General features: G+C 39.5%; 1 protein-coding gene across 8 annotated transcripts in view; it reads right to left on the bottom strand.

Annotated features, from left to right (window-relative positions):
- DYNC1I1 (dynein cytoplasmic 1 intermediate chain 1) overlaps positions 1–25,457 on the bottom strand; it is a 282,884-nt gene that overhangs the window by 88,133 nt on the left and 169,294 nt on the right. For all 8 annotated transcript variants that reach the window (XR_006889871.1, XM_046670321.1, XM_046670323.1 and 5 more), the window contains 3 exons: positions 20,323–20,485; positions 17,975–18,074; positions 10,518–10,643 (listed from right to left, as the gene is read on the bottom strand). Coding sequence is in view for 7 of the 8 variants with exons in the window: in XM_046670321.1 (XP_046526277.1) it covers positions 10,518–10,643; positions 17,975–18,074; positions 20,323–20,485 (389 nt within the window). In the remaining variant the exon portion in view is untranslated. The remainder of the gene's footprint in view (positions 1–10,517; positions 10,644–17,974; positions 18,075–20,322; positions 20,486–25,457) is intronic.

The raw sequence follows: 25,457 nt of genomic DNA, 5'->3' as shown, positions 1-25,457 counted from the left end.
CTACTGAATTAACTATGAATTCTAAACCAAACTAACGCTGCCATGTGTTTTTAAACATCTCTAATCTAAACCATCTGGAGAGGCATGGTTTTGCAAAGGCATCCCTTTCAGGACACTCTGTGGATTTTGTCACTGCTTGAGGTTTTGGCAAACCATCAACATTACTATAATTCTCTTTTATGAAATATAGCTTTTGACTAGGATTTGAGAGTCATGGGTGTGTATGTGCATTTATATGAGTGTGGGCACTTGTGTACAATTTTTGCTCCTGTCCCTTTCTCTTTTCAGAAGACCACACTTCGAACAAACTTATTTTAAAGAAATAAAGGTTTTTGTTGTATATAAGGAATAAATTCAATTTCAACAACTCAATATAACACCAGGCCAAGTTATCAAGAAGCAAAGAAGCACTGTTAAATAACACACCTTATGGTACACGGGTGCTGGAAACACTTTTTAAACAAGTAGAAAAGGAGAAAACATCAGCTTTAGAGAACAATGACAAAAAATGTGTAGAGAGAAAATGATTATGGCAACAATGATTTGAAGCATGTAAGATATAAACTCAGTACATCTATGGGGAGATGACAATTAAAAATCGACTAAGCTAAATCTTTTGCCTAAGAAAAGCAACATCTTTTTGATTTTTTGGCTAACAATGAAGATATCATTTTAAAATAAATCAAATATAAGCATGATAAAGCAAAGTATAGACTGCTTCTTACGATAAAGGTTAGAAAACTTTCCCCGGAAGTAAGGATGATGACTCAACATCACAAATTCTCTGTGATAATAATGCTTTCAAATAATTTCAAAAATTAACCACAAAAATTGGAAGAATAGCTCTTTTCTGAGAGCTACCATCTGAAATGAATTAAATTAATAATGTGACTACTGGGACATACGAACATCTCTGTATTCATTAATAACACGGCATGTTCAAACAACCCTTTTCATCCGATGATATTAGGCAACTTGAAGATACTCAGACAGACCAGAAGGTTTTAGTTAAGTTTGTAGAGGGGGAGAAAAAGGTCTATTTTTTAGAAATAGATGCCCTAAAGTCCAGAGGGAGGTCCGGGCCTAGAATATAAAGATACCAAAGCAACGTGCAGGCCCCCTCGGAGCTGGTAGACGTCTAGAACAGCCTTGGCAGATGCTTACCTGACCGAGGGCAGCACCACAGTCCACGCCTCTGCTGCTCACTGTGTCCTTTCCTGGAATGGGGTTCTTCTTACCCACACTTCTGAGAGAACAGGTTGCCCTACTGAGATTTCTCTTTCCTTTTAGACCACCTGGTATTCTTTTAAACCTGCTTCTGCCCTTATTAAATGTGGCAGGATCAAGGAAAAGCACAATCTGATATTTTGGAGAATGGAGGCCCCACCCAGGGTGGCCCTGGATCATGTGTCTTCAGGAGGGACAGCTATTAAAAGAGACACTAATCTGGTCTTAGATGAAAGCAGAACATTGGTCAACCCCACCTTCCTTACTGTTGCTCCAGGGTCTGTGGAGTGGGTTCAACATGGCAAATGGCCAGCTAGTTTGCAAAGACTTCAGTGCAGCCATATGACTATGTAGAGACCAGAGGGTTCCTTTACGAAGCCTGTGCCTGAGGCAATCAGTGTGAAGAACGAAGCCAAGGAAGCAAAGGCACCTGTACCTAGCACACGGCAGAAGCGGAGGAGCAGAGATGATATTCAAGCCAGTACACCACCAGTTATTGAAATAATGAGATCATTCTGTACTTGTTGGTAAGATACTTTCCCCCATGGTCTCCCAGGGCTCCCCCACTGCCTGGCCATCCTGGTCCCTCCCTCCTGTGCCCCTCAGTCACCACCTCCGAAATTCATCAGCTAAAGATGGAATGCTCGACACAAATGGGGGCGCACATCCATGCATTTGGACAGTGCCATACAGATATTTTGAATTTCATTCCTGCACATTAGATAATAATTGTAACTGATGTTCACTGAGTACATACTCTGTGCCTGAAACTAAGTGATTTATATGTACTCATTTACTATTTTTCTTTCATGTATGACTTGCCCAAGGTCACAGAACTTCTAAGTGGTGAGAGCTGAATTATAATCCCAGGCTATATGGGCATATAGCCCACTCTTAACCACTATGTGCTAAACTGCCTCCCAGGATTCAGTAAATATCTCATCATCATTTAGTTATGAAACAAATGTTTAAATGATTGGGATGAGAGAACTTTGGAATTGTCTCACGCTCCCTCTTCATTTGGCATTTGTACATAAAAAGCACATATAGGGATCTGACGAACGTGAGAGGAGCTGGCAAGGTGATGGAAAATAGGGCGTGGTGGGGATTGGGGCAAATTGAAGAGTTCTTGTGGAGAGGGAACAGCCTCTCTCGGCTCCAGCCAAGTGTTGCTGTGAGGACCTGGTCATGGTGGATATCCCATAAATATCTGTTGAATGAATGAATGAATCTAAGTTAGGTGAAATTTCTTTAGGAATATATACAAGCGAAAAAAAAAAAAAGAATGCCAAGTTTTAAGCTTCCTCCCAAGTGACTACCATGCAGTCATAGTGAAATAACCAATTGTAAAGAGAATACTTTTATCCTTTTTTCAGCTGAGGAAAATTCACCTTGACCTAACATCTGTTGCTGATCTTCCTCTATTTTGTATGTGGGCCGCTGCCACACCATGGTCACTGACGAGTGCCGTAGGTCCAGGCCCAGGAACTGAACCCAGACCACTGAAGCAGAGTGCACCAAACTTAACCACTAGGCCACTGGGGCTGGCCCAGGAGAATACTTTAATCTTTTCAAAGCAGGTTTACCTATTGCTATAGACTGAATTATGTACCCCCCCAAATTCACATTGCTGAAGCCCTAACCCCCAGTGTGATGGAATTTGCAGATGGGGCCTTTGAGAGGTAATCAGGTTTAGATGAGGTCATGATGTATTAGACACTAGAAGAGCTTGCTTTCCCTCTCTCTCTCTCTCTCTCTGCCATGTGAGGACATATCGAGAAGGCAGTTGTCTGCAAGCCAGGAAGAGAGTCCTCACCAGAAACCAAAATGGCTGGTACCTTCATCTTGGACTTACCAGTCTCCAGAACTGTGGGAAAATTATTTTCTGTTATATAAGCTACACAGTCTGTGATGTTTTGCTATGGCATCCTGACCAGACTAATATATCTATATTCTATTGCCTCTTGTATCCTCACAATAGTCCTAAGAAGTAGGTAGAACCCCATCAGTATTCAGCCCAGACCCCTGAGAACACCCATTTCCCTTAGACCAAAGGTCCTCTGACCTCAGGGAATGGCTGGGTGGGAGGGTGGTGAGGACAAGGGTAGTGACAGGCAGAAAACTTACTCATATTGCCATTTGGTTTTCATTACACAGCATCAATAATTCCTGGGGCAATTCCTTCATGAAGCACGACTGCAGAAAGCCCAGTTCAGACAGTTATAGCATACAGCGTTAGAGAAGAAAAAGAAGGACATGTAGGGAACTGAACAAAATCTTCAATGTTGGGGTTTTGTGCCTCTAACACATATGCACATTAACGGGGCAGAACAAATGCTAGCAAGTCTGAGTTTTCGTAAGAATATTAAACTTCAGTTTGATCGCTTGCGATAGGACATGGTTAGACAAAGAAAACAATTTAAAAGCAATTTGTTTGGAGGTGTATTCTCACGGCATCCTCTGCATCACGCAGCTCACTCAGTTACTGGTACCGTATATACTCTCCTTCACTGCTATTTTCAGATAAGGAATCGTCAGTGATACAAGCTATTCGCTATAATCCTGGTGATAATTCTAATTTCCCTAGATGAATCCCACTGATCAATTCTGCTTCTTCTTGTGTTACTTTTTGGAGAAGATTCCAGAAAGAGGGCAGATAAAGAATGAAAGCTGGCAAGGCAGATTTTCTGCTTCCAGCTTCCTGGGCCAAAACCGAAAAAGAAGTTCCTGCTGTTTCATTTAATAAGCGTCAGTGTCTAGTTCAAGCCACGATTGTCCGACCAGTCATACGCAATTGGCATAAAAGAAGTGTCTCCAAATGTCTGCTTTTCATTTCAGCAGGTATATTTAAACTCTCTTATGTCTTTTCCTAAAGGCACAACATAGCACTGCTGTGCTGCTGTTTCTCTTGTCTGATCCATATAATTTGAATCTTTAATATAAGAGCTTAATTTTACCTCTATGTCATAGGTATTCTTTAATTTTCCATAACTGTTTACTTGGAAATGTGTATTACAATCTATGCAGCAATGGTTGCCATTTCCTCTTCTGGGTTTCTCCAGCCTGCAGTACATCCAGAATTGCATTTGAAAACTGTTTGAGTCTTACTTACATTAGTTAGCACGTTCTTGTCCAGGGACTCTGTTCTCCAATTACTAAGCACCTATTACATGTTTTCATTTTGTCATCCCAGGAACTCATTTTGAATATCTAGCCCTAGTTGTCAAAGAACTTTCTTTTCTTTCATCTCCTTCTCTTTTTGACTTCTACTGAGTAACCACTCCTTGCCACATCCAAGAGAAAAGCTTAGAAAATGCCTTTATTTTCTTTTATCAGCAAGGCCATAAAAATGTTACCCTTCCTTTAATTAAAATAAAATAAAAATCCTCAAGTCAAATTATAACACTTCTCTGGTCATAATATACCTTGGAAAATGCATTTAAATTAATTTATATCTTTGTGTCCATCGCTGTTTTGTCGATTTGGATTATGTACCATCATCTGGGCTGGGGGAGGGACAAAAATGATGGGAGAAGAAATCAAGTTTAGTACAATAAACCATAGTTCCACCAGAGACTGGAGGAAGTCTGCTTTCCACGGCATGACAACAAAGCCTCGACAACCCCCCAGGTCCCTCTGCAGTGTGGTCAGCTAGGAGCAAAGCTGCAAGTCCTGACTTTCCATCCCTTCTCCTAACCACCAGCCCACATTCCCTCCTGTGTTACCATCACTCCTCATGGGGGAACTCTCTTCAAGGTCAGTGGGAACCTCACGCTGAACCAAACGCTGGATGGCTAAAGCCGTGAGCTGCAATCTCATCTTCGTGAGAAGTGAAGCCACATATGAGAAAAAAATCAGCTGAGGATTTTAAACACTGGAACAAATGAGGTTAGTTGGTATCACCTCACTTCACATTCTACTTTCCGCCTGAAACAGTGAGGGTTTTAGGTCATCGTCAGTTTCATGTCATTGTCAGATAATGCTTAAAAAGAGAACGCCAAGAACAAAGAAATTAAATCGGGAAAAAATAAAAGTAAAAATAAAAACCTCTGACCAAGCCTCTAAATATAGCTTCTCCACTTACCTCAATGCAGATAATTCTAAGATATATATTTCTGATTCTATTCATTCCATTTAAAAGAGAAAGACCACACCAGGGTAAGCAACGCAGGGTGGTCAGAAGGCATAATCTAATGACAGTGTGTGGAAGCCACTACAGAAGACGGCAGGAGAGCTGCCAGACTGTGTGGTGGGGCTGAGTGGCTGATTTCTATGCAGAGTCCACCGATATTTTCCAAGTATGGACAGCTCTTATTGAAATGAAAAGAGAAAATGCAGGACCAGAGCCCACACGAAAAATTCAGTTTAGCAAAGACATGAAACTGCCCACAGAAGTAGAAGGTACTTGGCCTTACTATTCTTAACAGAGAGAAATGAGCCTTCATTCTGTAATCTTTTTATGATTAGGCTAAAAGCCTGTCAGTCTTTGCTAAAGAACACTGAACCTGATGTCTGCTTCTTATGCCTTTACTTTCTAGTGCCTGAAATGATGCTTTTCTGAGCCATTGAATTAATTTGCAATTATATACTTCTGAAAAACATGAAGAATCTGCAGAGATCAGCAAAAAATCGATGGCTAATGTGATTATTCCAAAATGATAAAAGTACAATCATCATAAGGCACCCGCTGTTTCTCCCTATCCGCAGGAAAGAGGTTCTGACCAAGCAAACTGTCTCACTTTGAAGTTATTGCAAAATCACAGGAGAGTGTGGAAACACATTCCAACTACCTGATCTCAGTGAGAGAGTGTCTAAAAGGTAGCAGTTGTAAATAAATAAGCTTTACCAAACATCAGAAGGAGAGTGATAGGTCAGTGAGGGGTGGGTCTTGGTTTTTCTCACATGGATTTCAATTCTGTGGGCTCTCCAAATTCCCCTCTAGGTTTAGAAGATGGTAAAGAGAGCCACCTCTGGGACCACGTCTAACCAATATCTTATAAGTGGCAGGCCACCAAAAATACACCTCCAATGAACCGTGCAGCCTTTGCTGTCAAGCCCCGCAGTCTCCCATCATTGGACACAGCCCAGGAGACAGCATCATATAGACGTAGAATGAGCCTTGGATCCGGTTCTACTGCTCACTAGCTGGGGAAGTCCTAAAGTGCAAAATCTCTCAATTGGAAAAGGAGATTAATAACATCTTTTCTGCTTCCCTGTTATAAGGATCAATGAGATTATGAAGGCAGAAGTGCTAGGAAAATGTAAAATAAAAGACAAATGCAGTTATCTATAGCTATTAGAGTTCAGTGCATGGTAACCAAACCGCCTGTATCATTTTTTCTCCCCACTTCACCTCCATCCACTAATTCATCTATGACTTCCCTGGCTGCCCAAGTTACTCTGGTTTGGTCTCTTATCAGCTCAGTCATACACAGTATCAGAGCACTTTTGTTTTCTTTTGGTAGCCATTGATATTTACCTGGCTTTTACCCTAACGTCATGGATATCGACTGTGGCAAGGTGTGTAACTATCCCACTATCCCAAACAGTACTCTCCCATGCACAGCGTCCCTAACGTCATGTTCAACGTCGTCTTAGGCCCATTCCCGGAAAAACAACTCTGGGTCTTCTGACTACCCACCGCAAAAGCAGATCCCAGCAACGAGTGAGCTAGAGAAAGTGAGTGTGTTTGTGAGAGTGGGGAGACGTGGAGTGGGAAGGGGCAGGCGAGTCGGTTAGGAATTTCTCAGATATGGTCAGCTAGGAGATCAGCATCAGAGCAATAAAGGCAAGAAATGCCTCTCTAGTTTGGGTCAAAGAGGAAAATGGAACTGTGGGACAAAAATAAAAGTCCCACATTTCCAATAAAGATGCTGACTAGTTTTGCCACCTTATCATCCCCTTTCTTCATCTCTCCTCTACTTTCCAGTGGTGTTCAACTATTACTGCATATTCAAACCACTTGGGAGCGTTTAAAACTGCCCAGGCTGAACCCCAGACTAGTTAAATCACAGTCTCTGTGGGTAGAATGCAGGCATCAGTAATTCTTAAGGTTGCCCTGGTGATTGCAATGATCAGCTAAGATGGAAAACACAGCTCTGTTCCATTTTTTTCTATTCATCCCTCCCCCTGCCCCATGCCACACCACACACCTGCATGGTGTCACCTGGCTGGATCCGCTCCTAATGCAGCATGAGGCACTACATGGGCTTCGAGCTGACTTCCAACCTGGCTTCGCTAGTCACAGGCACCCGCCCTAGTTTCATGACTTCTCTAAGCCACAGGTGGTGAGAGGAACTTACAACAATGAATGTAAAGGGTAGATTCTCAATACATATTAGTATCTTTTGCTTTTTAATAGATTCAATGTCACAGAGACATTCCCTATGTCCTCAGATTACTGTTTTCTTCTTACCTCTTAGGAAAGCTCCCATTCACTTACTGTCTAACAATTTCAAAGTTGGTCACTCTAGGTACATTTGCTATTAGCCCAAAGTCATCTGAAATTAGTAGACTTTAGGAGTTGTGAAAGATATTGGTTTCCTGGATTGCTCTTAGATGAAATCCAGGGATGATGGTTAATTTTATGCATCAACTTGGCTAGGCTATGGTACCTAGGTTTTTGGTCAAATACAAGTCCAAATGTTAGTGTGAAGGTATGTTTTAGATGTGATTAACTTTTAAATCAGTAGATTTTGAGTAAAGTAGATTATCCTCCATAATGTGGGTAGGCCTCATCCAATCAGCTGAAGGCCTTAAGAGCAAAGACAGGCTTCCGAAGAAGTACCAAATTCTAAATCTCTCTGTCTCTGCCACCGTCTCTGTCTCTCTCCCTCCCTCTCTCTCTCTCTCTATAAATATAGACACACAGAGTGTGTCTCTGTGGGTCTGTGTTTGTATATGTCTCTGTCACTCTCTTTCTCTATCTCTCTCTATACTATTGGTTCTGTTTCTCTGGAAAACCCTGACTAATACACGAGTGGTCCTCAGAAGGGCTTGATAATTACTTTTGCTCTGCCCACTTCTTCCTTCTCCTCTCTGGAGAAGAATCAAAGTTGTCCCCTTTTTCACCTTCCCCAAGCTGGTGATACATTCCGTCCCCTACAGCTAGAGCAGTTTAAGAGAAATAATTGAATAACAGAAACTAGGTACTATAGTGGTATTCAGTAATTTAGGTTTTCATAAGCTTTTCTAAACATGTTTTTCATAAATATTGAGGGTCATTTATAGGAAGTACTTATTATTTATATCTGAGTAGCACAATCATGATTTTCGATATCTTTGAATACGTGTTTGGTTAAACTGAGTAGCTTCTATTTGATACCTCGAGTCTGAGGGTCTTCATGGTCTTTCACACATGTCATTTAATCAAGCCCAAAGTTTAAAAGTATTAGAATGCTCATTTTCTCAGGGAGGATGCCAGGTAGAGTTTAGAACCCCCGTTTGTTTCTGGTCACCAGATGAAGTGAAGGTGGTAGCAGGAATTTGGAAAATACAGAGAAATTTTAGTCAGCATCTTTTGGTATTCAAAGTACTTCTGACTTAAAAAAAAAAATCAAGAGTATATTTTCTTCTAAAATACATATACTGGATCATTTAAGGGAGAAACTAAAAGTGAAACTAAATGCTTGTTGGTAAAATCTTTAGTAAATGATCCCAAAGATACTAGGAGAGGAAAGAAACGATGCTCTTTTCAATCAGTATTGGTATTACCTATTCTGTAATAAAACAGGTAATTTTAAAATTCCAGTTAATTCCAAAGACCTTTGGAATTTGCTTCTTCACTCAGCATTATTATGCTCCTACTGACCTCTTTACTATGCAATGTTGTGAATATTAAGCACATTACCAAACTGTTATCACAGGCCACCTATAGTCAGTTAATATAATAAAAAAATTTTAATTATGATTAACATCATGTACATTGACTAAAACAATATAATATGTTATCTCTTATATTTTTTTAAAATTCAAGATACACATTCTGTAATACCAAAATAATTTAAATGGCACTGTTTTTCAAAAATGTGCTTCTGCTTATCCTATAATCCTTTTAGTATTTTCCTGGTAATTCATCAAACCTCTTGTAACTGAACAAAATTAGGATTTTGTGCTTCTATGTTTACAGAAAGAGCATATCAAGCTGACAAATTTGATAATCTTAAAAAAAAGAAAGAAAAAACTGTTCTTATTTCAAAGGTTCAAAAAATAAAGGTTATTTACTATGCAGACCTAGACTTCTTGTTTTTAAGATAGCAAATTAGAAAAACATGGCCAGAGTTAGAGGTTACTCAATCAGGTTGAAGCTGGGACTTTTATTCCAGCAGCTCCTGTTCCTCAAATTATATCTGATAATGTTCTAAAGTCTAAACATAGTTTAGTTCAAAAAGATACTCAGCTCTTAGATAGAAAATGGCACTAAGCTTCCAAGTATCAACAGGTTTCCCACCCGCTCCAGCCGATTTATTTGTATTTGGAGTAATCTGCTTCTCAGTTCCTCTGAATCATAATATTTGAGGAACTGAAACTATAAGCTGGAATGTTTGTTTTGCATTTTCCTGTGCATAATCACAGGATAGGGGTATTAATAAAGGGGTTGGGGTACTGGCCACTTCTGAGGCCTATTATTTAGGCAGAGGCAAAGCCGAATGTGTGCAAGTGTAACATAATTTCGGTCTTTATTGTATTGAATGGAAGAGAAGACAAATGTGTCAGCAGACACAAGGAGTAAAATATCCAAAACGATTTGGAATGATCTCTGCACTTGCAAACTGGAAATAGCATCTATATTTCTCAACAATTCAAGAAATGTTTGTGATAAGTATTCCCCTAAACTGGCTACAAAAATATTATCTGTAAGCAAGATGGCGCCCATAAACTTAAAATTGGCAAAATCCCACTCAGCTGCATTTAAGAAAGAGGAGGGAGCTTGAAATGGTAGTATTCTGACGATGTCCACGTGGGTGGGCAAGCACATGTTGCTGCTAAGCAGAGGAAGTGGTGTACCAGGATTTCTTCATAAGTGCGAGGTCTTTATAAACTCATCCTCATGGGGGCTGTTTTAAATAGAAAGAAAATGACACACAGTCCCCAACCAGGCTTCCTAACTGTTTGGAGAGGGTTGCCACTTTCCCAAAACATTAGGTTACTGTGGGGGAATTTTCCAAAATTGTCAACAATTCCATTTTTAAACTCGGTTCGTCCTCTCCACATAAGACAGATGCAAGGCAGCATGAACTATATTTGGTCTAGAGGGAGATGTAAGTTATTTTTACTATGCTGACTCCTACCTGACAGTGGAAGACGTATTCTGGTGTGGTTTTCTTAAACTTCATGTTCCAAACCAAGGCCACTCCATCTGGTTCATGGGGAGCATCTTCATTGTTGTTGTAGGAAGCGACCATCAGCTCAGGGTACTGAATGGAAGAGATAACAAGGAGGAATTAGGCCAAGATGACAACACAAGGAAAACTTTCTTATTCCTACATACGCATGCTATATTACATACTTAAAATGGCACTTCCTTTTTAAGTTGTGGCATATTTAATACCAACTACAGACTGGACCTATTGCAATCTGGTTTCTGCCTCCAATGTTCCACAGGCGCTTGCTGGAGTCAAAAACTACCAAACTGCACACGTGGCTGGCCCTTTCTATATTATCGGACATTTGGTTACTCCCTCCTTTCTCCTACCTTGCCTTCCATTACATCTTTCTCTCCTCATTTTCTTCCTGACCACTCTTTTTCAGTCCCTACAGGTTCTCCTTCTGTTACAAATTCCAAGAGGGGCTGCTGTTTGCCCTCTTTTTTGTCTTTGTCTACACGTTCTCCCTGGGTGTTCTCATCTACTCCAAAGGCCTTAATAAGCATTAATATGCTGACAATGTTCAAATCTATATCTCTAGGCTTGATTTGTCTCTGAGCTGCAGATCTTAGAGCTGACTGCCTACTGGGGATTTCTCAGGGCTGTCCATAGACACATCAAATACACTGCATAGAAAAATGAGCTTATTGCCTTCTACAAAAACCTGCTGCTCTTTAATGTTCCTTCTTTTGGTGCCTTTCACTAACATTCACTTAGCTCCCCAGGCCAGACACTCCACATTCATTTTCACTCCCTCCTCTTTCTCATCCCACATACTGTGTTTCACTTCTTCCTCAATACTTTTCAAATGGATGTTTTCTTTCCATCCTTAAGGTGAGAGCCTCCTAAACTAATTTCTTGTCTGAGTGAAGGCAACAACTGCCTAATGACTTCCTGCTTCCAGACTTCCCAGTTCCCACCCTTACCTACTCCACTCTCCATTTTTTGTCAATACAACTTTATAAAACATACATTTGGCCAAGTCACTCCTCTGCTTAAAACACTTCAATGGCTTATCATTACTTTCAAGATAAAATTTAGTCATATAGAATCTTTCACGATCCGTCACTTTGTTCTTCCTCTGCTTAAGCTCTTACAACTTCCCCTTCCCCATCCTACCCCTACACCCCATGACCCAGGCTCACTGGGCTAGTTCTGAGGTTCATAGGTAAGGCCTCTGTACTTATGAGTCTGACACTCATTCTCATTGGAATGCCTCTTCTGTGTGGTTTACATCATTAACTTGTAAGACTCAATGCAGGCATCAAGTTCTCCAGACAATCCTAACTAATCATCCATCACCCCTCCTTGCCTCTCATTGGCTCCCTTGGCATTATATGTGTTCCCCAAGTAAAGCACTTGTCAAATTATATTATGATTTTTTCCTACGTGTGTCTCCTATTAGTTTGTAAGCTCTTTGAGCATAGGGACTGGCTTTATTGACCTCTGAATTTAGGGTCTAGTAAATCCCAGCACATAACAAACTTGTGCCAAAATCTATTGAATTACAAATGTTATTTTTTATTTTAGTAACTCTATGCTCCATGGAAAGACCTTATATTTAATCCTTTGTTGTCAAATAATGCCAACAGTTACAGACATAAGTGCAAGAAACACAAGCAGTAAAATAGCAAGGATTCTACCTTGAGTAGAAACACCTACTCACCCTATGTGAACTCTGTGCTGTGTGTTATTAAACAAACTGAGGATGAATCTTGTGGGAAGTAATTATGAGTTAGAATACATTTCATGAAAATGCCATTCCTACCTGGGATTCCCATAAGGCACCTCCATTAAAAATAGCATCAGGATTATGGCAGATCATAGCACTCTTTGATCACAGATAATTTAATTTTTCCTTCTTTTCCACTATGCTGTGTAAATATTTAACAGAAGACTGTTCTTATAAATTTGAATATCAACTTTTTTTTCTATCAAAAATAATTAAGCCTAAGTCTTCAATGTGGCTTTTTTCATTCTTTCAGCGCCCTCAACTTAAGAAAGCTGCAGAGCGTTACAACTTGCTGGTTGATGCAGAGGAAGTCTAAGCCTACAATGATACACATGAATGTGGCCACCAGGAGATGTAATCATTCTTTATTAGAAAACATTCCTCAGTGGCTGAATCAAAGGCCTATTAGGAAAGGCCTTTGATTCAAAGCCCATTCAAAGAAACTAACATCCAGATAAACACACAAGTCTCCAGACTGTCCATCTGAAGTTTAACTATGTCACATGTGAAAAGGCAACTTTATAAACATCAACACCACTACCATAGCAGCCAATGAGCAGCCAGATGTGTCTGGAATAATATCCCACAGCTTCACATCTGGGTCTCATCGCTGGCTCCTACTTGTAGCTTTTCTTTTTTCCATTAAAAAATGTTTTAAATTATTTGGCTTTAAAACTCCTTTAGAAAACAGGGAGAGTTTTAATAAAATATCAGTGAAGTGCCTCAGGCGTAATTTCTATAACTGGGATCATAAGTCCTAAAGATACTGACTTCACTCTTATCTCATGTAAATTTCTATGATTTCAAAGTCTCTTCTAGCATGCATTTTTCTGTTGTTTGTTTGAACATAACTGGTTGTATTTTCTTATTCTCCAATAAAATGTAAATCTCTGAACAATTATTTAAAGCTTAAATGTTAAAATTATGATTTTAAAAAGAATATGAACAATTATGAAGTTTGTGATTATTCATGGCAATGGATTATCCAATGTTTAACCTAGGAGAATTTTACCCGGAAATTATCAGATCTTCTCTCAAGCTGTTTGTTCTTAGAGAGAAATAAAATCTGACATTTATTGGAGAGGAGGGAACCAACATGTTTTAAGTGCCCATTATGTGCCAGACACTGAGCTGGATAATGTGTTAACTCATTTGGTCCTTGCAATCCTCTAAAGTAGGCAACAGTTTTCCCCTTCCTACAGATGAAGAAGCCGAGGGTCCCCAGGTAAGTAACTTGTTCTGAGGGTTTTTGCTAATAAACCAAGAAGTGAGAACACTGCTTGAAGTCTGTTTGGCTTCAAAGGCCATGTCCCTTCCAGTCCACTGTGGCATGTGTCACGTGCCTCCTATGCATATGTTAGGCATTGTGCCCGGTGAAATGTGGAACAAGAATGTCAACAATAACATGCTTTGCTCTGTGGGAACTCACCATTCAGTAGAGGGAGGTAAGACACATGTATGAATATCTATAACACAAACATAAAAGCAGAACACGATATGTGCTAAGAGGGAGTTGTAAGCAAGGTAAGCAAGCGAGAGGAGAAAATAACCATTTTAGATGGCATGGCTTGTGGCAGGGAGAGAAATTCGAATGGACTTGTGAGAAGAAATGAGACTCGAGTTGGGCCTTGTCAGATGAGTATGTTATTAGCAGAGAAGAGAGAGAGTATGGACAAGGGCACGAATATGGGTGCAGGAGATTTCTCTTGGATATCCGCCTGTTTCACAGTGACTCTCCCATCTTTGGAGATTATCTCAATATACAGGTGTCTAACTTCCCAGGGACAACTAATTCATTGCAGGGTTGATACTTGACCCAGCTAGGCAAATCACATTCTCTAAGCTAGCTATTATAAATTTTGAACTGAGACACAGAACCTATGGGCTGGCAAATGAGTCAGGTTATGACAGCATCCTATTGGTGAGGTCCCTCAAGCTGCCCAGGTTTCCACTCTTCTTGAGTCCCAGTTCTTCATCGTTTCCACGGATTCCCTAAGTACACCAGAGGTTCTCCAATAAATTCCCCTTTTTGCTTAAGCTAGCCAGAGGTAAAGTTTTCTTAACTAACGCAGAGTTGAAGAACATGTTCAGGAGACATCAGATGGTAGCATTTGGCTGGGAGGCAGGTTATGTGAAGAGGTGAAAAAGAAGAAAGGACTGGAAATGCCCCAGGGCATCCTCACAGAAGTCACTGAGTACAGGCTAACAATTTGAGACTTTACTCTGGGGACAGTAGGAGTCACATTCCACAACTACTGCTAGTACTACTCTCACTACTAGGTCATATTTATTGAGTACTTTTTCTGTACTAGATACTTCTTAAATGTTAAGTGCTTTAAATACATTAGCTCACTTAATACTCACAGTAAACATGTGAGCTAGGTATTATCATAATTTTATGAATGAGGAAACTTAAGCCAAAAGAAGTCAGGCAACTTGTCCAAGGTAATATTGAGAGCATATAAGTAATCTGTGCAAATACCAATGTGGTAAAAGTACTTATAATGACTCAACAGTGTAGAGACTTGAGGTAGGATGACCAGTTAGGAAGCTATTTCCTAATAAAAGCAAGAAGTAGAGGGCATGACATAAAGTAGATGCCAAATCTACATGTTAGTGTATTTGAATCGGTGTCAGTGGTAGTCACTGCTACTGTAAATTCGATTGGATTTGGCAGCAAGCGAGCTGTCAGACATCACTTGGGTTTGTATCTTGGATGATTGCAATGTTGGAGGATGCAATTTACATGTGAAAGGAGTATCTATGGTGGAAGTAAGATCATGAGTCTGGTTTTGTGCAAGTCTGGGAAATCTGTTATGTGGTATGTGGATAGCATTATTGACCCCCTCTGCTACACAATGTTCAATGAGTGACAAAGTTGACATAATTCCTCAAGTGCCCAAATTTCTTCCAGGGAATAATGTTTGGTGGATATTTTGTAAATGTTGCAAAGTTAAAGTGTTCTTCTTTAAGAAGCCCAGGAGATCAAAGCAAAGCTATGCAGAAACCTTATAGTTCCTTCCTTTTTTCCCCGTCTGCTCCCTCCTGTCCCATTCAGGTAATTATCCTAGGTGTACATGTAACTATTAGACTCCAAGCTGTGCCTTTATCCTTCTCTTGTTTCTTAACATAATTAGATTGATTCTAGATCCATTTAGGAAGTCTCCATCCCATAAGCATGTAAACCTGGTCTTTTGAACCCCACAAAAGTGTTATGATATAGGAGCTGAGGGTTCCAATTCTTTCTTTCTCATGCTCCATATGAAACACATTTTTCAGAACTGCAAACCTCTTCACTACAGTGTAGATGAGCAGGTTACACAAAACTGGTCCCTCCATGGTGGAGTTCCTGCCCTTTACAGTTTCACTTCCTGCAACAAAAACATCACACAGAACCCTACGTGGAAACAAATCCATCCATGGGCATATGGCCCATCGCAAGCTGAGGCCAGGCAGGGACCAGCCCCGCTGATGCCGGCCCTGCCCCGCTGATGCTGGCCCTGCTCCCTCCTCAGGAAGCATTATCAGCTGACCCGGGAACACAGTAAAAGTGCCTCTGAGGAATGTGTCAGGTAAGGTTCCTGTATAATTTCCAGACTCTGAACAAGTGAACAAGCCAAGCTAAGTGTATCCTCAGGCTTGGATCTGATTTCTGTGCACACACCCAAGCGTGCTCACAGACCACCCACGCACTGGCAGAAAGAGGCTGGGCAAACTCTGCTGGTATTAGTCTCGGCACGATCATGCACTGTGTGCTCTGTTGTTTGCATGGGAAAGGAGATTCAAGAGGAGAGAACACTCACCCACTTGGTGGCTGATGACAGTCCAGTTGTGGGGGATTACCTTCCTCTTCAGTTCTCCTGTTCCCCAGTAGAATTAAATGGGGCGCTTCACATCGTCTTTTTTGCTGCTCTGCCTACAACGCACTCTTCTCCCCTCCACTGGTCTAAATCCCAGTCTTCCAAGAAGCCCTGTCTGACCAGAGACAGATCCCAATGCCCACTGAACTCTGAAAGCACTTGCTACCTGCCCATATCATTCAGCACTTATAACCTCTCTTGGTTCCAGATTCACAGGCCTTCTGCAGGAGGCAGTGGTAAACAGAATATGCCTTGAAGTGCTAAAAGACTTGGGTTCAAATCACTATTCTACCATATCCTAGTTAATTTTTAGCAAGTTACTTAGCTTCTCTGAGCCTCAATTTCTTCAGCTATAAAATGGAAATGGTCATAGTGGCTGCCTCATATGATGTTATGAGGGTGAAATAAGATAATGCCTTCAGAGCACTTGGCACTGTGCTTAGCACGTAAGAAACACAAATTAAAAGCTAGCCATGATTATTATTCCCAATAAAAACATAGAATACAAGAAAGCAGAAACTGTGCTGTGCATAAATGCCCAGGCCTAATGATTTCTTTTCCCTCATTGCTATTATTTCATTGTCATTGCAAGAGGGAAATAGCATAGTTGTCAAGAACATGGGCTCGGGGGTCAGACCACCTGGGTTCAAATTCTGGCCTCACCACAACTAGGCTGTGTGCCTTTGTGCACATTATTTAACTGCTCAGTGCTGCATAAATTGTCAACTAATTGAGTTGGAGATTCAGCAAACTGGCTTTTGGTAAATCTACCTGCTTTCACTCTGAATGCTCCACCATGGAGTTTAGACTTTTTCTTACAGGCAATGTGGAGTTTTAATCCAGGGAGTAAAGTGATTAGATTTGCATTTTAGAAAGATTATTTGGCCAGATGTCCAGAGGGAAATCTATAAGTGGACAAGTGTGGATGGAGAAAGACAAGCTGGAAGATTAGCAATATTACAGATGTAAGATGATGAATATATGAGTGGAGAAATGGACAGTCTTGGTGACAGACTAGGTCTGGGGAATAAGGGAGAGGAAGTTGCTCATGTTAGTGATGAAAGCTCTGCTTTAGGTCCTTGGGTGTATTACAATGGCTTTATCATAGAAAGAATGCAGTAGGCAAAAAAGGACGTCAGATATGTGGAAATAGTGAGTTAGTGATTAGTTTCAGATTCTGTGGGACACCTGAGTGAATCTACCTGGTGTGTAAAGCGGAAATCAGGAGTGATATTGGGTGTGAGATATAAACAGGCTGCCCATGTGGTGGTTGATCTCCCACAGAGAACGTTATCAGGAAGAAGAGTAAAGGTTGAGGACATGACCACGAGGATCCCCAGGGTAATAAAGGGAAAAGAAGTCTTGGAGAAGCATGAGGACTAGAAGAGAGTAGAATTGTGGAACTCAGTGGAAGGATACTGTTTTTAGAAGTACCAGGAAGTCAACTAAGGCAGATGATAAAGAGAGGTCAGGGCAGATGAAAGCTTAAAAATATGCACAGAACTTGACAAATGGCAAATCATAGGTGACCTTAATGAGAGCAGTCTCATGGACAGAATGGCCTGGCTCCTTGTCTGGTATCCAGCACATAGTGAGTACTCAATGTATGTGAATAACAGAGGACAAAACGTAAACTGAAGCCTCAGTAAAATGAGAAAACCAACAGGCACAGAAGAACATTGTAGGTTAGTGAACATATCCAAAGTAGTGGAGCAAATGTCTCTTATTTTTTTATGCAAATGCCATGAGAACACAAGCCCAGTTTGTCCCATCCCAGTAACAATTCTTACCTGGAGAGACCAGTCCATACAAGTGACTACTCGATGCTTGGACCAATGCTCATCATAGAATTGACGATTGAAAGAAAGGTTGGCTCCAGCCTGGACATCCCTAGGAGGGTTTAAACATCAAAGAAAAATATGATGCTTCAGAATGGGGCTTCATCTCTGCCACTCATATTGAAGGAATGAAATGGCTAGAGCATGGCACACAATACTCTCTGAAGCCAAAGCACCAATTTATCATTTATTTATTTATTTTTGAGGAAGATTAGCCCTCAGCTAACATCTGTTGCCAATCCTCCTCTTTTTCCTGAGGAGGACTGGTCCTGAGCTAACATCTGTGCCCATCTTCCTCTATTTTATATGTGGGTACCTGCCACAGCATGGCTTGAGGAGCGGTGTATAGGCCGCGCCAGATCCGAACCTGCAAACCCTGAGCCACTGAAGCAGAATGCCAAACTTAACCACTCGGCTACGGGGCCGGCCCCCAAAGCATTAATTTAGACAGCAAACATTGATCATAAATAAATGAACTAATGACGGTCTCCTTTATGAAAATTCCTCTCTAACCTGGTGCAGAAAAGGTGTCCACATGTTGTTCTAAGCCTGGTATGAAATGTCAAATTTGTTTCAGGTTCTCATCTGGACCAGCCTAAAGCATTCTCCTCCTCCTGCTAAGTTCTATCTTGAAGCAGAGTTTACTGGAAATCTCCCAGCATCAAGAGAGCACTCGGAGATTCCTTGATATTAATACCACCTTATGTAGCCTTTGACCAGAGATGATATGCATGTTTCTATTTACCTGTAATTGCTGATTGACTGTAGTGGCTGCCGCCCTGCTCAATGGCAAGTGATAAGTTGTACCATGAGACAGGCATGGTGGAGAGTGGGGGATTCACCAAATGTATTAGATACTTAACACAGACCAAAACACAGACCAATCTAGAAGGATTTCATTTGGCTGATATTCAACTGGCCACAAAACCTCCTTCGAAGAACTCTGCATTTGCTCCACAAGACTGAGTGTTTAAATTGAGTAATGCTTGTTCTGTGCCAGCAGCTTTTGGATCTGCATGGAAACCTGCCTAACTTTCCCAGGCTTCAGTTCAGGAATTCCTCCACACTCACCTTTTTTTCCTCGTCATTTGCTTCATTCCATTGGCTTGCACCTGCATCACTTGTCTCATATAGCTTCTGTTCAGACTGGGTGACTTGGCTGCAAACTATTTACTTGGGCTCTAATCAGCTGACTTATGACCTTTTTTTCCTGCTAACCCTTCCTCAGCTCCACTGTTGTAAACTCAGGCAAGAGGTACATGCACCCAAGTAACTGCCAGGAACCCAGGGTAACAATGGGCCAGGCACTCAGAGGGAAATAGGGCCTAGAAAATCAACTGAATCACAGAATAATGGCTTTTTAAAAGAAAACAAACATCCATAACATGAATATTCAAAATACTGTTCTCTTTGAAGTAGTCTAACAATGCTGTCGACTGTTTAGAAGCTTTTCAGAATTCCCTTTTGAAACTGTTTTGAGAGCCTCTATTACGTTTCTCTGAGCATCCCCAATCACAATACATTGTCCTTTGGGAATGTATTTGAATTGTAGAAATTATAAAAAGTCAGGTCTGATGAAAAAGGCAGGTGACCTCAATTTTTCGTATTGCTTTTGGCCAAAAGGAATCTGTGGCTAAAACCCAGCTGTATCTTCTTCTTACAAACATCATCAAGTATCTCCTACTATCCCCATTACGATGGTTGCCAGCCACTGCCTTTCATAATACACATGTCGTAGTCACGAAGAAAGTCATTTGAGACCATTTGCTTTTAGTTTTTTTTGTTTTATCTGTAAATATATCCCTGCAGATGTGTTTCCTAAAAGGCATGCACACATAATCTTTTGGTCTCAAAAGAGGAAAAAGTTTTCAGTCTCTGTTGTCTGTCTCCCAGACCAGTTAAGGTTTCCTGTATCTCATGTTTATTTTCTTCAGCTTCCTGTTTGCTTAGACATCAAAAATATATCTACTGGATATAACACAAATCTCCTTATGCTGTTTATAAGAATGTTTTCTCAAAGGACAATGTACATGACTCTGCCAGTCTCTATCACCTGGACTGTTCCCCAGATATCAAGTTCAAAAGCATTTCACGGAAGTGCATGATAATTACAGGGAAACTCTAAGCCAGAAGTTATAACCAAAGCCCTTAGTCAAAGCTATTCAGCAAGATCAACCCTGGAATTTCATCCTCCTCTGATTTGTTAGTTTGGGGTTTGCCTAGTCAATACATAAATGAATTTAGAATCAACAGATAACTTATCACAAATTTTCTTTTTTAAATGCACACAAGAAACTAACCCATCTTTTTCCTCTAACTCTCGACCGCTATAGTCAAAGAAGATGTCGGAGTCTTCTGCTAGTGCTCTCTCAATTACCCGTATTGTCCGATCAAAAAAGATGAGAAATTCCTCTGAATGAAGGATCTGCTGTTTTTCTTCCTCTGTCAGTTCCCTTGGAGGGGCTTTTTATGTAAAAGAGATTGTTAGGAAAGGAGAAAAAAAACAATGAAAACATTTCAGGAAGAAACCAACTCTTGAAAGATACTGCTTAGCAAGAGCATGATAAGATACAGTGAAATAAACCATTGTTAATATCAATTCTAAATTACTCCTAAATTCACACCAAAGGTTTTTGCAGATGTCTCCACCACCAGTTTTACAAAAAGATTTCATATCTGGACTAATTACTATTTGGAAGAATTGAAAAAGATTACAGATGAAAATAGATTGGTGTTTTTTAGAAATCAGTACTGAATGTTTTCTTTAGAATTGAACTTGAAAAACAGCTCAAATGGTACATAATAGAGAAATCTATAAAACTATGTATATTAGATACTACTGTAAAGCTGTACATGTTGAATAATTAAGAGCTATCTATAAAATGATCCAGACAACACCTTTCCTCTTTCCATTGGATATACTCATTTTATTTTAGATGGTCAGTTGGAAAGGCTGACTGATTGCCACATAGATTCCCCTTAAAAACTGAAACATGTGCCTCCAAACCTGCCTTCACCTAAGACATCGTCTGCTTTTAACCAAACACGTGGAACACGTCTTCTCTAAGATACCTCACAACTGTTTTTATACCTTATTTTTCTAGCATGATTAATCTTATCAAACTAAATTTGAAGATGAGCTCGAAAATGAGGCTTAACTAGTAGTGTGTCAGTGTCTGAGAGTTAGCTCACCTCCGAGTCATGATTACATAAACTGTTGCTTCTATAGTAGGGTTTACATAAAACTGTAGAGAAATGATTAGGGACTCCCCAGGCTGAGAAACCCTCCAGGGCAGAAACTGCCAGCTGAATCTTTGTGGTTCTTCAGGAACGCCAGCTCAGCTCCTGCGCACAGAGCTTTCAACGAACATTTGATTGATTACTCTTTCAGCAGGACCAGAAGCTCTTGAAGTTTAAGCTACAGGAAGAGGGTAGTCGGTTACAAGCCCAGGAGGAGTCCCTGGTGGAACCACTCACGCACAGGTTCTTCCAAACACTTTCACAACCATCCCCATAACCAGGACCAACTTGTATCTGGCCACATGGTCCGAGAAATCACTTAAGTGCAGTCACCGGTAGTATGTTTTAGGGAAGTGTTATTTGATTCGATTAATGGTAGCTCAAATTTATTGTCCTGAGAAATCTGAACCATCCAGAAGCCTCCTGCAGAGCCACGACAGTGCATCTCAAGTTTTTAACGTTCCCAACGTCTCTTTCATTCTGGCCTCCCCTTCTCTGCCCCAGAACATGACACAGGGGTCTGGAGGGACTCCAGAACCTGTATTTGTATAAGAAACTAGAATGATTATAATATAGTTGGTTCACACCTTGAGAAATGCTCTCTAGGTAATATTATAACAAAACATGATTGATCTACTACAGCAGAAGCTCGTCTCCAAAAATTGTTCACCCGGTAGTTTCTAGCAGCCCTAAATAGAGTTAGAAATATTTCTTTGTTGCTGAAGTCTCCAGAACCCTAGATATGCCCCTGTGTGCTGGGACTCTCCAAGAACCTCCATCAACATCTGCTGAGCAGTGTTGACCAGACACTAGTTTGAGAAATGATGAGGGGGCAGTACGTAGACCATAAACCATAAGAAGAACTCTACAAACCCAACAGTGACTCTGCCATTTGCTGCCTTTGGTTCTTTAATCAATTAAAGCCTCCAAGCAGCAGTTTTATCTATAAAATGGAGTAATGATATCTAATCTTTAAATCTGGCTTAAGGGTTAAAAATAAATATACTGGGCAAATAGTTAAGCATTCAATAATTAGTAACCGAGGAGTAATTTATTAGTCTACTTTCTAAAACTCTCATAAATGAGCATTTGAATTTTTTCACCCTTATGTAAGAAAGTGAAAGAAAACAGTAAAACTATTAGCTGTAACTAGGCAAAAGGAAAAAAAAATCCCTACAAAATGCTAGGTTCATTTTGTTTTGGTTAGTATTGTTACATAAATAAATATACTTCATTAAACAAGGATACTATAGGGCCAAGAAGAAAGTTTTTTTTTAAAAGTCTCCTTCAGCCTTAGTCACTGTTGATGGATAACTTGAGATATACCTGAAATTAAGCAGAGAAATCAGATTTTTTCCCTTTTTTTATGATATTAAAAAATATCTATTCTATTCTCTGTTTACCTTTTTTAGCTACTTCTAGTTCACCTGTATCCTTCCTTACAGGTCCATTACCTTGAATAAAAAATAGTGTCTGTGTAATTTTCTGTAATTTTTTCTTCCGTGTATCTTATTGTCACTTTGATCTCAGCTTTCGAGACACACAACTTCTTTTCTAAGAGAAACATAAATGGCTGATCAAAGTGTATTTGCAGAGGCCAAGTTCAGGTAGGTGAAGCAATAGCCTCTCCAGATATTATGTTTGACAATACAATATTTGGCTTGAAATTAAATTGCTACTGAAGCAAAACAAAGGAGATGCTTTATATTAAGCTTTGATGTCTAACAGGGATCAAATGACATGATTTGTTAGCACAAAATAATAAGATGCATGTGCAGACAAGTACTCTTTTAAAGTCATAAACAATATTCACATTAGGAGTCAAATAAGGCCAGAGTTATTTTCGATAAAAACTCAAAACCTCCCATATTTAAAAATCTTTAAATTGGTAAGTGTTGTTACGATGTAATGAAAGCATAATGGAGTATCTAGGAACCACAACCAAAAGCTGTGCTCAGAGATAAAACCTCTCCAGACATTATGTTTCACGAAAAAAAAGTGGTTGATTAATGGAACCCACAAGGTTCAAAATACAAGCATAAACAATTAGAATCGGAATTGTATTACTCCGGGATAGACCCCAAATTCTCCCTGAAATATCTGTTTCTGTAGCTTTTCCCTATCCCTGGAACCTAATTAATTATTTTCCACATGTTCACTGTATAAAAAGGTAGGAATTAATTTAATAGCAAAAGGCATATCAGAGCAAAACATGGGCATTCATAATATTTGATTTTTCTTATAAGTTAAGCAGAAAATATTATAATAGCAGGTTTGTTTATTTTTCCAACACAAAACATGGAATATTTCTGCCAGGAGCTAACAATACTTTATGCATTTAAAATGACATTTTTCTAAAAATAAAAATTCATTATGAAAAGTAGAAAACATGGATATGACTTACATACGATCTAAATGACAAACTTACCAAAATTTAACTGCACAGTTATATTTAGCTTGAATAACAAGTATGAAAACAACATACTAAATTCATGAAATTCAAAGTTTAGAAGACTAATTTTATGAATTTGTGGCCTGCAAAATTAAAATCTAGTTATAAATTTTATTTTAGGGTCTACTTTTTATTCTTTTTACTATCGAAATTTTCATTTCTCTTGGTTTTGTATATAAAAATACTTTTTGATGTGTGATGTGTTTTCCATAACGATTCTATCCTATTTGTTATGCTTTCTTGAGTTTTCACGTTGACCTTAAAGTCTACTTTTACAGTTTCTTTTTAATTTACTCTATTTAGTATATATCTTTTGGTTTCTAGGGTTCTTGGGACTTTTTTCTCTGTAAAAATTCATAATGAAATCCACAATTTACATTGAGTATTTTACAATTTCATTTTTAGGTCAAACGTCATTTTTAAAATATCCACTTCAGAAATGTCTTGCCTTGTTCCAATGATGTTAAATTTTAATATAAAAAATTACATTTAAAAATATTTTTCAATTTAAAAGATAAAAAATATATACGTAAACCCAAATAGCTTAAATATTAAATCAGATTAAATAGGGACAGTGGCTTTTAAGGGAATTTTACAGAGGAATCAGTTGATAAACAAGAACAAGCAAACCAAACCAAATCAATAAAGAAGGAACTCCTCTGAAGTTAATGTGAGGTTTCTGAGTTAATGCACATTTACAAGAGTTAGGTTTCCAATTCTGTTGTTTTAAATCTCTAAACATGAAGATACAACGACACTCACATATAGAAGTTTCCTAAAATTTGATTAAAAGCTAAAATGTACCTGCTGTTTTTCCCTACTCTGTTGTGGAAAAAAGAGTGAAAACAGTAATAAATTGAACCCATATTTCCTCACTGTTTAATGCATTTTGATGTCACATGAGCAAAAACGTCAAAAGCTAGTGAGCACAGATTTTTTTCCCATCTCCCCCTCACCACCTTTTTTTTTTTTTAAACTCCAAAAAAGTCCAGATTTCTCAAAAACGTGTTCCCTGGTTTGAAACTGTGTACGTCAAGTTTCAGCCCAGAGCGAATTTTTATGGCTGAGTAATAAATCCCTGAAACTCAGGGCTCCTAATGGAAGTGCTGACACAGCCCTAACTACCATGCAGCCGTGTGAATGGCGCCACGATGATATCTGCTGGAGATGCTTTAAAAAGTTTGCAAAATACTGTCTTGCTTTAAAAAAAGCTAGAGAGAGCCTGATGCCAACATAAACATGCTTTTAACCCATTATGTGCTAATTTGCAGAAAGGCCATTAATAGAGAATGAGGCACATAGCACAGCAGTAACAGGAAATGTACTTTCAAACTTCTTTTTGACTTTTAACAGGACCTTAATCAATTCCATGAAGCATGAGAAACAGTTAAAACTGGAGGGTGTTTCTATTCAGAACTTAAGAAGGAGGTCGGAGTGCTTTGCCAGAGAAGATAATTTGGCGATTGGGGTTGGGGGGCGACAGGGAATCTGTGCCAAGACTCACAAAAGATACCCTGGCTCCTTATCCCCCAGTATATCTTAAGGACATTTTGCAAAAGGAAAAAGAGAGTATTTTAATAAATCTTGACTTATTTAGTCTCTTGCTACACCTGTGTTAATGATATTCTAGTCACCAGCTTTTGAAAAAACATATGTTCTTATTAGAGTTGTAAATATGAAATCTCTTCAGTTAAATCCACTTAGAATCTCTTGGAAAAAGTAACTCTTGTGCCTTTTGTGGAT

This window comes from Equus quagga, chromosome 8, assembly GCF_021613505.1.
Source record: "Equus quagga isolate Etosha38 chromosome 8, UCLA_HA_Equagga_1.0, whole genome shotgun sequence".
Taxonomy (NCBI): Eukaryota; Metazoa; Chordata; class Mammalia; order Perissodactyla; family Equidae; genus Equus; species Equus quagga.
The sequence above is the reverse complement of the archived record's forward strand: the minus strand, read 5'-3'. Positions and strand labels throughout refer to the sequence as shown.